We start from the raw sequence: 13,300 nt of genomic DNA on the forward strand, positions 1-13,300 counted from the left end.
TTTGATCTGTAAGAATAAAAATAAATAAATAAATACATTTCTGATCAACTTGCTTTATCTGGGCTTTCTTGTGGGCTTCCCAGATACAACCCAGGCTTGAAGGAACTAATGTTTTGTTTGTTTGTTTGTTTAAGTGTGACATACATGTGTGGTACTAACACTTTCACCAGCTTGATCATCACTAACCATCACTGGCTTGAAGCAGCAGCATGTTCTACACACTTATCCGTCCGTCCGTGCGGCTCCTGGCATGCTTGCCCCTCCTGTCCTCGGGTCCAAAACGATAGATCCCTTCACTCCCCCTTTCTGCCCCTCTCTCTCCAAGTCCTTGCCCTGCTACAGTAGGTCCTGGGCTGTGTATGTGTGTGTTTGATGCCCCCGTCTCTCTTTTGCATCTGCCCGGTTTGCAGCTGATCCTTCGAGGCATGAACGAAGCCTTAATTGACAAGCGGGTAGCCCCGGCCCTTATTACCTTGTGCAGTGGTCCCGAATTGTGAGTTAAACCCAGCCATGAGATATTTTAACACCAATATCCTGTCTCTTCATTCTCTTGGTTGGATTTTTTTTATTATTATTATTATTATTCATCATGTTTTGTTTGTTTGTTTGTTGTTTTTAAAAAAAAATGTTTTCTCGTAATAGTGTCGTAGTGTCCATATTGCCATTGGCATGATCGTCTGACATTATCCATCCTTGCTTACCACATATTCCGTACATGTGATCAGTGATTGTGTTGTCGTTGGATCATTGAATCTTGATTGGGTAATGGGTTGTTCGTTGTTTTGAGTGCATGCTGATTTTTCTTTTATGCTTGCAGCTCTGTGAGGATTTCCACGATCCCTGCATTTGGAACCATTATGGAGACTGTAACACAAAGAGAGGTACTGATTTCTATTCTCACTCTCACGGAGCCATTTATGTCATTTCCAACCATAGTGTTGTAGTGGTTTAGGAACCATCTCCCCCCCTCCGTGTTTAATTATGTGTCTTTCAGTTGCTGGAAAGAGTGAAAATGCAGCTGGCTTCCTTTCTGGAAGACCCGTTGTACCAGGACCAGCATTCTTTACACATGGAGATTATTAAGACGTTTGGCAGGGTTGGCCCCAACGCCGAGCCCAGGTTCAGAGACGAGTGTAAGTGCTATGACTTCTTTGTGGCTCAGGTGGTAGAGCAGGTTGTCCACTAATCGTAGGGTTGGAGGTTCGATTCCTGGACCACATGACTCCACATCTCGAAGTGTGCTTGGGCCCCAAATTGCTCCCGATGGCAAGCTAGCGCCTTGCGTGGCAGCTCTGCTACCATTGTGTGAGTGGGTGAATGAGAAGCAGTGTAGAGTGGGTGAATGAGAAGCAGTGTAAAGTGCTTTGTAGAACTGCTTAAAAAAAAAAAGAAGCACTATACAAGTGCAGACCATTTTTCCATGTACCATTCTAACAGTCTGTATTGGTGCTGCATCTCTGGTGTAGCAACGCACTATGGAGATCTGCCTTGCAGTAAACACACACACAATCTATCCTTGTGTCCACAGTCGTCCTTCCGCATTTGCACAAGTTGTCTATGAGTAACAACATGCAGACGGTGGAGAACAAGCGCATGGACATTGCAGGCCAGTTGTTTGAGGCCTACAGCGCTCTGTCCTGCTGCTGTATCCTTTTCGCTGTCATTACTCTGAACCACAAACAATCTCGCATCTCTTAACCCTCTCACTTCTGTATTTTTGTTCTGGGTTGCGTGTAGTAGATTTGTAATTATCCTACAGACTACACACCTTTCCTATTAGTTTCACGGAATCATTCGTAGTAGTTAATCAGTCCGTACGGGATTTCGCAGAGTTTTTTTCTTTTTCTTTTTTTTTCTTCTATATTTGCAATGCAACTTTGAGACTGTTTTCAAAATTTTCGCAGAAAACTACTTTAATGTACTACTTGAACTATTGTCGAAATAGTTTTTCACAGCGATGTTTGTTGGGAAATGAGACCTTTTAGCTGTACACACGTTCTCCGCGCGTGAACCGAAGAAGGCTTTGACGGAATGTGCGTTGTCATGACGTCACATGACGCGTCTTGGCCCAAATCTGCGGTATTTCCTCCGAACATTGCGGCGTTTGCTCGATTTTGCGTCCGTTTCTGGACGGATCGGTTAACGAAGAATAGGTTTTTAAAGAAATATAACCCAGTAACATTCTGAGAATTAAATACCAATAAGTGGGATATTTTTTTGCCTCCGCTTTGTCTGTTATTTTTTTTTCCCGATATCGGGATGTGATGATTGGGCGTTATTATTATCCATAGCACTACAAACCCCAATAATAGTTTTGAGATCATCATCTAAAAGCGTGTTCATGTCATGTTAACATTATGACGAGCTTCTGAGTTTCAAATTCATTTCCCAATTACACAGCTATCGCTATCGCCAAAATATCGCTCCAATATTGTGAAATCCATTTCTATTCATACAATGATATCGTGATACGAATCGCTTTTAAGGTTTGAGTTCAAATCCCAAGACCATCAGAGAGCCACTGTTGGGCCTGTACGCAAGATCCTTAATCCTGTTCTGCTCTGTACTTTGACTGGGCTCAATTTTGAACCATTTTGGATAAAAGCATCTTCAGATGAATGGCTGTAAGTAGAACCACAATTCGAACCGTCCACAGGAACTACAGTGGAACAGGACTGAAGGTTCCCATAAAGCTTTTACAGATGTACTACGCTTTTTGTCACACTCGCATGTGGCAACCACAGGACCGTTTCGTCTGTGCAACCCGGCTTCCCTGTAAAACTTTGACAAGGCTCCTTCCGAGCTAGCTCCTTCGTTGTTCTTGCGTCGTGTTCAACTATTTTAAATAGACTGGAGGCTCTGTGGCTGACGCGGCATCTCCATCTGTCTCCATCTCTCTCTTTTTCTTTCTGTCCGTCGGCCCTTTCTCCTCTTCCAAGCACCGCGTCGTTTTCAAAATGTTTACGTGTCACGCTGGCAGCGAACGAAAGCAAATAAACCTCAGCCATTTCTGGATGGCAAATTGCAGGGTGGATGGTGAAACGCTGCGCTGCCCACTCTCTGATGTTGCGGTGGGCAGCGAGAGCCTGGGGATCGGCCCACTGCTCTGGTTTCCCAGCACACATGCCTAATGTGTAGGTGTTTTTTTTTTTGTTGTTTTTTTTTTTCCTTCTTTTTTCTTTTTTTCTTTTTTCTTCTTCTTCTTTTCTTCTGTTTTTTTCTACATTGTCTCATTTTCTCACTCCTTTTCATAGCTTTTACATCTTTGTCAGTTAGTCTGTCTTATTTCCTGTCCATTTATCGATTCTAGTCCGTGTGTGTATTTGTCCCCTGACCTCTTTCTCTCCGATTTTTCAGAGAGAAAGAGATCTTTCCTCTTCACCGGTTCTGTCACACGGGTGACTCTTAACCACAGTGGGTAGTGTGTGGGAGATCTGTAGGTCCTGTTTTGTGGTGTTTCAAGGGAGGACCATCTTGTATTCTCTAGCTGGTTTATGAGACCCTCCTTCAACACAGACCAAAAGGAGCTGTTTCGTAAAGACCACCTTGTCTTTTGGACTTTTTTTTTCGTCTGCTTGGGTTACTTAAAAAGTATTGAATATTATATTATATTGAATATTATATTGAATATTGCGGTCTGGATGCGGGCCCAACAAATTATTTCAAAAGACAAGAATCAGAACCATCATAGTTTCTGGATCCTTTAGTGGATCCTTTATTAGTAAAATTTATTTTTTTAAATTTATTTATTTATTTATTTTTTTAAATAAGGCCTGATCACAAGTTATTATATTGAGGCCACAAGATAATATATTAAAGCCACAAGCTAATAATCTTAAACCACACCTTATTAAATAATAACCACCGTGTCACTCCATAAATTAGCAAAATAATTCGACTATGTTTTTAAAAAAAAAAGCCTTGGTTTGTTCCCATGGTAATATGAATCACCAGTACAAATGAAGTAAGTGAAAGCCACTAGACAAGTCACCTAACACAAAGGAGGCTAATGCTAATATCACATGATGCACATGATGCAAGTCACATCACTGTTTTTTTAAAATGTGTAATATTCTGCAATATATTGCGGTCTTTTCTTAACTGTCACATCTCAGTCATTTCTGAAGAGATCATGGTAAACCATTTTCTTCCTGGTCTGAGGTGCCTGAGAACCGACATGGAGCATCTTTCTCCAGAACATGAGGTAGGACAAACTGTAGCTATATCTGCCACCATTTTGAGTTCGTTTGTAAAATATGAAATCTGTCCTGTGAAGCTAAAAAAAAAAAAAAAAGGATGGCTACAATCTAAAGTGCGTGACATGTCCGTTATACCCGAAACATCCATGAAGTCGTGTTGCCGTCACGACATGTTGCCGTCGTGTTTGTTTCCTGAGTGTGAGGTTAAAGTATCTAACAGTTAATGAAAGTCTAGCTCGGCTAAAATTTGTCTTAAACCCACATATAGACATGAACAGAACATTGTGTGGTGACCATTTTGGACAATCAGACTTATTCTTAACTCCGTTTGCCTCTTAGTCTATGTGAGAAGTGGGAGTAAAAATGAATTTAGGTAAGCTTCTATAAACTTCTATAAGTTTACATACGCCTTGCAGAATTTGCAAAATGTTGTTAATTTTTTTTAAATAAATAAGAGGACAGTTTCAAACTGGGGACAGTTGAGGGACAACTTTTAGAAAAGGTGCAAACTTTCACTGATGCTCAAGAAGGCAACACGATACATTAAGAGACAGGGGGGTGTAAATTTTTGAACGGGGTGATCGGTGTAAATTATTTAGTTTAAAGATCTTATTATTTTATTTAGCGATGCCCTTCAGAAGCTACATAAGATATTTACATGGTTTCCCAGAAGACAAAATAATAACAATTTACACCTATCATCCTGTTCAAAAGTTTAAACCCCCCTGGCTCTTGTATCGTGTTGCCTTCGTGATCGTCAGTGAACGTTTGCACCTTTTGTAATAGTCGTGTATGAGACGAGTCGCTCAGTTGTCCTCAGTGTGAAAAGATGGATCTCAACATCATATAGTCGCTGTTAAAAGGAAAGGGCTCAAATCTGCAGAAGATGCTGGAAAAGCAGAGAATGTGCAGGACCTGGAGGATTTCTCTGAAGAACAGTGGGGAGTTTAACTGCTCAGGACAAACAAAGGACTCGTGAAGAACTATCACAAAACATACAAACATCATGTCGTTGATCATCCAGGTAACGACACACAGGATTAAGAATCGAGCGTGTGTAAACTTATGAGCTCAATTGTAAACGTAAATGCATTAAATGTTAGCTACATTAGCCTAGTGGCTCCCGAGCAAAACGAATTAAATCAAATGTCAAGGACACCAAACAAGTCTTGGTTGATCAACTAGATCGCTTTGTGAAACTATTCCTTTAACCACCAGGCTGTCTTTCAAATCATGTCTTATGCATTGTAATAAACCTCACTGTCATGTGACATCTTCAGATTATTGTATTTCCCCATCTTCACAACTAGTATTTCACATGCGTCCAGTTTTTTTTGGTCTACTAATGCCCAGCTGATGTGTCTCTAATGCCCAGGCCACATGGAGTTCCCAGCAGCACTCTAATTTTACTCTGCCGCTCTGTTCTCGTCTGTCCGCCAGGTTATTCTCAGCTCCATGATTAAGGAGTGTGAGCTGAAGGTGGAAAACCGAGCCATGGGAGAGGCACAAGGGTGAGCGCTTGTTGTCCAGTGTTTCTATGTGTCCATCCCTGTTTTCTTATTAAAAGTTCTTCAGTTTCCTGAGGTCACAGTAAATATCATCTCATAGTATCAAATTCTGGTAATTTCAGACGACAAAAAAAACAACCCAGCATTCTGCATTGCTATAATATTGGCTGAAATGAGACGTAATTGTGAATAGGATATAAAGGCGTATAAGTCACAATTGCAAATAAGACAGTTTTATTGTTTTCCATAAAAACCAGGCTTCTGGAGCCCAGCGTTTGTTTGACTCCGAATGTCTGTGAGGTTACCAGTCAGGCGTGCATGCCTCTGGCACTGGCGCTTTATGATTATGGCGAACCAACTATGTCCATATTCAAGCCTCTGGCTTCAAGCAGTACAGCGTCTTGTTACATTTTCTGTAAACTTGACTGTGACTTGTTGTGTTCGTGATTTTTTTTTTATCAGTGGGTCTCTGTTGTAACGCCAAACACGCTATTTATACGGTTCGAAACTGGGTTATGTTCGCTTTTGGGTAGGAAAATTTCTGTAATTGCAGGAACAGTTTGGCTTTGTAATGTGATTCTAACGGTTATCGTGTTAAAAGTGAAAAATCAAATTTGCATCGCTTCTCCTTCCCTCACATGATTCCTCAATCAGCCAAGACATGGAGCTGCTGTAGCTACAAGACTAAACAAGTAACGGAAACCCATTTTTAAAAAAATTTTTTTCGTAAATATCTGCTTCAGTCTGCGTAGCGGGTTTTCGGTAAAATTAGGACACAGTGTGATTTAATGTAGTCTATAAACGTGAACAAAACCTCACCGCTGACATTATGAGCAGCCATCTTAGATATGGATAAATGGGTGGAGTTCGTCAAATTCATTGAAGATTAATTGAATATATTTTTCTGTCAGTCCGTACAGGATTTCGCTGAGCTTATCCATCCATCCATCCATCCATCCATCTTCTATACCACTTATCCTTTTCAGGGTCACGGAGAAACCTGGAGCCTATCCCAGGTAGCATGGGGCACAAGGCGGGGTACACCCTGGACAGGGTGGTAATCCGCTGAGTTTATTTATCTATTGATTTTGTGATTGTTGAGGTCAAAAATTGTTGCAGCGTTTTTCTAAATTTGCGATGCAATTCGCAATTTTTGGGTTTTTTTTTTTTTTTTTTTTTTTTTTTTTTCTTCAGAAAATTATTCACTGAAGACTTGCTTTGAAGATTTGCTATTCACTGGGTTTGAGATCAAAAAATTTGAGGCAGAATTTGAGCTTTCGTTTCCTTATATTTAAGTCTATGATGTGTTTAAAAATACTTGGTACCTTTCATATGAACCCACTCACTTTTCAATATTAGAACACGTAACTGACAGGTGTTTCTTGATGTCCAGGTGTGCCCTGTTGCATTGATTTATTTCAACAGTTAATAGCTCTGAATGTTTACTCTTGGTTTGAGCCCTGGGTTTCGCCTGTGAAGACTGTGTTTGTTGTTAAGAAGGATAAACCAACATGAAGACCAGAGAGCTGTCTATGGGAGAAAAGCAAGCCATTTTGAAGCTGAGAAAAGAGAGAGTCAATCTGAGCCATTGCACAATCATTGGACATAACCAATACAACACATCTTTTGATCTCAAACCCAAATGTCTTCAGCGTATAGCAAAAACCAAAGTATTGGACTTGCCGTTCCAGTACTTTCGGAAGGGACTATATATCGTCCAGGTCATTAAGCATTATGTGGTGCTTTTTTTATTTATTTTAATTTTTTGCAGCACCCGTGTTTTTTTTCTTTGCTCCTTCCAGTCAAACACAGCAACATCTTTTGGTTTTCACATGGCTGCAAATCCAGCATTAGAGACACTTCCCATAAAGTTGATATGGCAAACAGAAACCCAATTAGAGTCTGCATTTTTATTTTTATTTTTTCAAAAACTTTACTACTAAGCATTAAATACCGGGAACCCCCCCATCTGAATTGCTGTGTTTTCTTTTAGGTCCATTTCCATCGCAGCGAGTCTGGTGGGTGAAGACGCAAAGACCAAGTTCCTGAGTAAGATGGGTCAGCTGACTACGTCAGGTGCCATGCTGGCCAATGTTTTCCAGAGAAAGAAGTGAAGCAAGTGCTGCTGGGGAAGTTTCCCATGAGCCTCTGCTGTTTGGGACCTCCTACTTGAAGAAGTCAAATGTCTGCCTTCATGTCATCTGTCTTTTTTTTTTTTTTTTTTTTTTTATATAGGCTCCGTTTTATATCATATTTATGTCTTAACTATGTACTATATTCCAACCTCCAAAGAAATTTGCACTGTTTGTTTTTTTTAATTATTATTATTAATAATATCACTACGAGTTTCTTTCTTTCTATTTTTTTTTTTTTTTTTTTTTTTTGCTTTCTTCGTTAAACCTGACGACAAAAAAAGATTCCTTCCCTGTCTTGCGCTCTTTCATGTGTTGCCGTGTCTCTGAAAAGTGTTTTCTATAAGTGTGTTTAATTAATTTCTTTCTCTTTTTGGATATGCGCAACCCGTAAATACCTGTATAATACACTGAGGAGGAACATACCTGTATCCTGTATATTGGAAATTGGTGTCATGATTAAAAAAAAAAAAAGGTGAAGGACTGTTGTGTACTTCTATAAATGCGAATGTAAGTGTTGTGTAAGATATGATATGATATCAGCAGGCAGGTGTTCGAACAATGAACGGTAAACCCTCTCCGTTGGTTTGAACGCCAACAGTTTCAAAGTTCACGAGCTGATCCGGAGGGCTCTCGGCCGTGTAAAGACGTTCCTTCCGTCTCTCGAGAATAGAATTTGCATGTTGTAGTCAATCATTAACATTTAGCCCTGATTAGTAAATTCTCTGACTTATAATTTATTTCTCCCACCCAGGAATATTTGCATAAAACAAACAATGCCCTCTCATGTTTCCGTGGATCTCTGGGTGCGGTTCAACGTCTTAAACAAATCACAGCCTTCTTCATGTAGAGCTCTCCTTTTTTTTGACTCTTTTTCTTTTCTATATGCAGTAGTAAGTGTGGGGAGATGGCGTAAGTAGGGATGTCTTAGTCATGAGCACACCGTGAGTCAGAAGTCAGGACCATTTCCAAAGCAAGCAGGAAAGAGAGAAAAAGAGGTGGAGAGGTTGCCCAAACCACAGGAACATCCAGCCTCTGTGTTTTCATTGCTTTTTGGTTCTTTACTCAATCTATAATGAGATATTTACATCGGAAAGATTTATCTTCAAGCCGGCAGGTGTCCACTTTCATAGCAAATCATGGTTCACCTGTACCTTTTTTTTTTCCCCCCTTCATATTTCTGAAAAATAAAAATAAAACCAGGTGGGTAGAAATGTGACCCATGGACAGCATCATATCACATCAGTCTAAATTGTGCTGTAAAGTTTTAGTCTTACTGCTACACTCTCAGAGGAAGAAACATGGTAACACATACAATTAAAGATTACTTAAAGTGTATAATTACACCTTAAACACCAGGTGTATCTTGAATGAGATTTTATAATGTAATAAATAATGCTAATAATAATTTAATGGTTATTTTTTCCCCCCCATGCATGTTCAAAGAGAAAAGTTACACACCTTCTACGCTTGAGAGACAAAGGTACAGTTTAGTAACCCCCCCCCCCCTCCCCCCCGATAGTGTATAATAGATTCATTGGAAATTCCCTTATTTTCATTGTACACAATTCGAACTGATGTAACAGCTATCTAAAACCATTCGATTCCAAACAAACCACGAATGTGAGCCGAGAATAGTCACCAAATTTGATCTTATATTCATACTTTGTAAAAAAAAAAAAAAAAAAAAAAAAAAGGCTCACTATCTGAACTGTATGTGGTAAAAACAATCTCCTTCATCCATGAGTAACCAGAGAATGTGATTTGCATGTGACGTTGCGCAATTCTATCCAAGGAGAGAGAGCAGCAGCAGGGAAAAGAAGCAAAGTCTCCCAGCACCTCAGATGACAGTTATTCAAATCAGGTAATAATGTTTTTAGCAGGAGGAGCTGTGTGTGTGTGTCTGTGTGTGTGAGAGTGAGTGTGTGTCTGTGTGCGAGAGAGAGAGGGAGAGGGAGAGGGGGGGACAAGGCCCAGGGCTGAAAGACCTGGGAAGAACAAGCCATTAAACTCTGTATGGGAAGGGCCCCTATACACACTGGAAGACAGGTGCAAAGCAAAGGCAGGTGGAGGGTTTATGAGATAAGGGTTGAGTTTGAGTTTTATCTCGGTCATCTACCGTTAGTGTAGGCTTTAAAAAAAAAAAAACATTAAAGACAAAAAAGCCTTTGTCAGAGCTGGAATAAAGTGTTTCGACATGTGGGCCAGGACTGCTTAAATGAGCTTATTTTAATTGGTTCTAATGGAGGTGACTGTTGCAACTTGTTTACAACATGTGCAGATGGTGGAGGTTTTAAAGTACAGAGACTCAAAAGGACATACGGGAAGAGTTGGTTTTGTTGGTATTTAATAACGTTATCCACCAAAATGGTTTGACGTTTGTCCAGAGTTCCAGAAATGTTCGCTCTGTATTGCCAAAAAAAAAAAAAGTGGTTTGAAACAGAACAAACATTTCAAACCATACAATCATTTATCTTCTATAAGTTCTTTATCCTGGACTGGATCGTGGTGGAGCCAGAGCTTGTCCCGAGAGCAGGCCAATTCCCCCGTATGCGATGCCAGTCTATTGTACAGTCTATAGCATAGTCGATCCACCTACCGGCAAGTTTTTGTAAGGTAGGAGGAAACCTGTGCAGACCATGCAAAACTTCTCACAACATATGTTTCCGTCCAAGCTGCAAATTTAGCATAGGCAGAAAAATTGGAATATCGCATAAAACATTTGCAAATAAAGCACTGATTCCTTCCCATGCGTTCAAGAGAATAAAATAAATCACTTTTGGGGAAACTGGCGCAAAGTATCAATTCAAATAGAAGAACTGGGGAAGTCAGTTTTCTGAGCCAATTATCCAGTCAGGTGATTTTTGAGGCAAAGCCACATGATTGTTTTTTGATACGCAACGAGGAATTTATTCTGTAAATGTGTTTCTTATCGAGTAAAAGAATGATCCGCCTCGATTGAGCGCATACGTTTTTTTTTAAGAGCATTTTGGAGATTTTATTTGCATCTGGTGTTTCCATCCAGTGTATTTTTTTATGCAATGTCCCAAAATCCGCATAGAAATACGTGGATGGAAACATTGCTACATACAGTAACCAGAGTTCCAGATCTAACCATGGACCCTGGGACTGTGGGTCAGCAACGATACCATAATCTCCCAAGGCCAGCGCCATATCTCCTTGCAGCTCTCGCATGGTTTCCCACTGAAGCTAAGTAGGGTTGAGCCTGGTCAATGTGTGGATGGGAGAGCTCCTGGGGGAAAATTAAGGCTGCTGCTGGAAGTGGTATTAGTGCGGCCAGCAGGGGGTGCTCACCCTGTGGTCTGTCTGGGGCCTAATGCTCCAGTATAGTGATGGGGACACTATACTGTAAAAACAGCACTGTCTTTCGTGTGAGAGCGAGGTCCTGACTCTCTGTGGTCATTAAAAATCCCAAGATGGGAAAAGAGTAGGGGTATAACCCCAGTGAAATTGGCCCTTCTCTATCATGGCCCCCTAATTATCCCCATCTCTTAAATGACTACCTCACTCTCTCCTCTCCACTAATAGCCAGTGGGCATTCTGGCCCACTATCCAGGTATATGCTACACACTAGTAGTGGTTGAGGAGATCTCATACAATGTAAAGCGCTCTGTAACTGTGATACTCACTACACCACCAGCTTGGGTTGCTCTCTGTATGGAGTCTTGCACCTCAGTTTTCCTCCAGGTTTACTGGTTTCCTCCAATCCACCTAAACATACAGGTAGGTGAGTTGGCTATGCTACTGTAAATTGCTCCTAGGTGTCAATATGTGTGCTGTAAGTGTGAAAGTACATGGTCCTGTAATAGACTGGCTTCCCGTTCAGGGTGTGTTCCTTCCTCACACCGCGTGTTTCCGTTATGGAGTCCAGATCCAATTCCAACCTGACGAGCAATACTATATAATATAACTCTAGTACAAATTATAATTGCATACCTTTCAGTAATCTACAGCATAATCTTGTAATCTGCAGCTTTTTCAGATTGTTTATAAAAAGTTTTTAAAAAAAACAATGAATATAGTTCCACTGATGTATCGGCCAATAAACGGTATCAGCCAATAAAGGCAATTTTTCACGTTATTGGCCATCGGTTTAAAAACATTATAGCCTGTCAATGAAAAGAGGGTGGGAAAACACATCGGTTTTGTGCTGTGTGTGTGTGTATAGATGATGTCTCTTGTGTGGAATGATGACAAAACTGCAGTTTGTAATCTCTGTAATCTCTGCACTGATAATATTTTACACCAGAAGTGAGCAGAAGTGAAGCGGGAGTTTCGGCGTCAAGTCTAATTTTTATTTTGCTGAGCTGCTCACACTGAATTAAAGCACCTGTACACGGTTGAAAGATTTAAATCAAGATGAGCTGACCAAAAGTATATATTGCACAGAAAAATATATTTGTAGAGTAGTCTATTTCATATCCAGTTAATGTTAATATACAAAAAAAAAAGTGTATATTATATATTACCAGTTTGATGTTCAGTGATGAAGTAGAAATGCTTTTGTTTGTGGTGAGTCAATGTGAGACTAACAGGATTTTTTAATTTTTTTTTTTATTTTTTTTTAGAATTCAGTCAATGTTGATATGAATTAATAACATTCAATAAATTAATAATCTTACTTTAATCTTAAGAATTTAGTTCATGTGTTAATGTTAATTAGAGTAATGTGTTTCCTGTTTATGAGACCAGTTACTGTGAAACAACTTGTTGAAATGGAGAGAATAAAGTTTTTATTTTCATTTCTTTCAGAATTGTGGAATTAATTATTATTCATTTAAAAGAAGGCATAAAAGGCAGAACTATCGGTATCGGCTGAGAAATTTAGAGCCAATAAAGTGTTCCTTTGAAATACACTGTGATATGTACGCATTGCCCGATATCACTAACATTAGATGCAATCCTTCAAGATGTGGAAGACACAAGGACATACCCCTTATTTAGTCTACCTGTAAGAATCTCACTTTACCACAAACATAATAATCATGTGGTCACACAGATGTGTTTTTACTTAGCAATCGGAGCTTTCTCTGCCTGTCCTGACCTCAGCATGCTAGTTACCTGCATACAGAATATGGACATACACCTTAAATACCCCTTAAATATGGGCCACTACAAATTAATAGGCTGTTATTCGTTAATATCAGAAATGTAATCAACTAGGACTTATCTATCAAAAGTAGCTACAGGGCATAACTGTAAACTAAATCCCACTGATCTCCTTAAATTTACACATTTACATATGAACAGAATCCATTTCTATAGATCTATAGAGCTTTCTTTTCCAGAACTTTCCACTCACAAATCATATTTGCATAAAAAAAATACTATTATGTTTAAGTTGACAATATTGGACTTTTTTATTGTTGTTGTTTTGGTTTGGATTAAACCCATTAAATTCAAGCGACCAGCCAAACAGGATATTAATTCTAAGAAGTCA

General features: G+C 39.7%; 1 protein-coding gene across 5 annotated transcripts in view; it reads left to right on the plus strand.

Annotated features, from left to right (window-relative positions):
- The window catches only part of relch (RAB11 binding and LisH domain, coiled-coil and HEAT repeat containing), a 55,839-nt gene extending 47,520 nt beyond the window's left edge, over positions 1–8,319 (plus strand). For 3 of the 5 annotated variants that reach the window (XM_017453133.3, XM_017453136.3, XM_017453135.3), the window contains exons 24-29: positions 818–881; positions 995–1,133; positions 1,529–1,645; positions 4,116–4,204; positions 5,640–5,710; positions 7,701–8,319. In XM_017453133.3, coding sequence (XP_017308622.1) covers positions 818–881; positions 995–1,133; positions 1,529–1,645; positions 4,116–4,204; positions 5,640–5,710; positions 7,701–7,821 — 601 coding nt within the window. In that variant the 3' untranslated portion in view covers positions 7,822–8,319. Of the gene's footprint in view, positions 1–410; positions 882–994; positions 1,134–1,528; positions 1,646–4,115; positions 4,205–5,639; positions 5,711–7,700 lie in introns of those variants that run through there. The other 2 variants (XM_017453134.3, XM_017453139.3) reach the window with 2 other exon arrangements.
- Positions 8,320–13,300: the final 4,981 nt, after the last annotated feature.

The sequence above is a fragment of the Ictalurus punctatus genome, chromosome 23 (genome assembly GCF_001660625.3).
Source record: "Ictalurus punctatus breed USDA103 chromosome 23, Coco_2.0, whole genome shotgun sequence".
Classification (NCBI taxonomy): domain Eukaryota; kingdom Metazoa; phylum Chordata; class Actinopteri; order Siluriformes; family Ictaluridae; genus Ictalurus; species Ictalurus punctatus.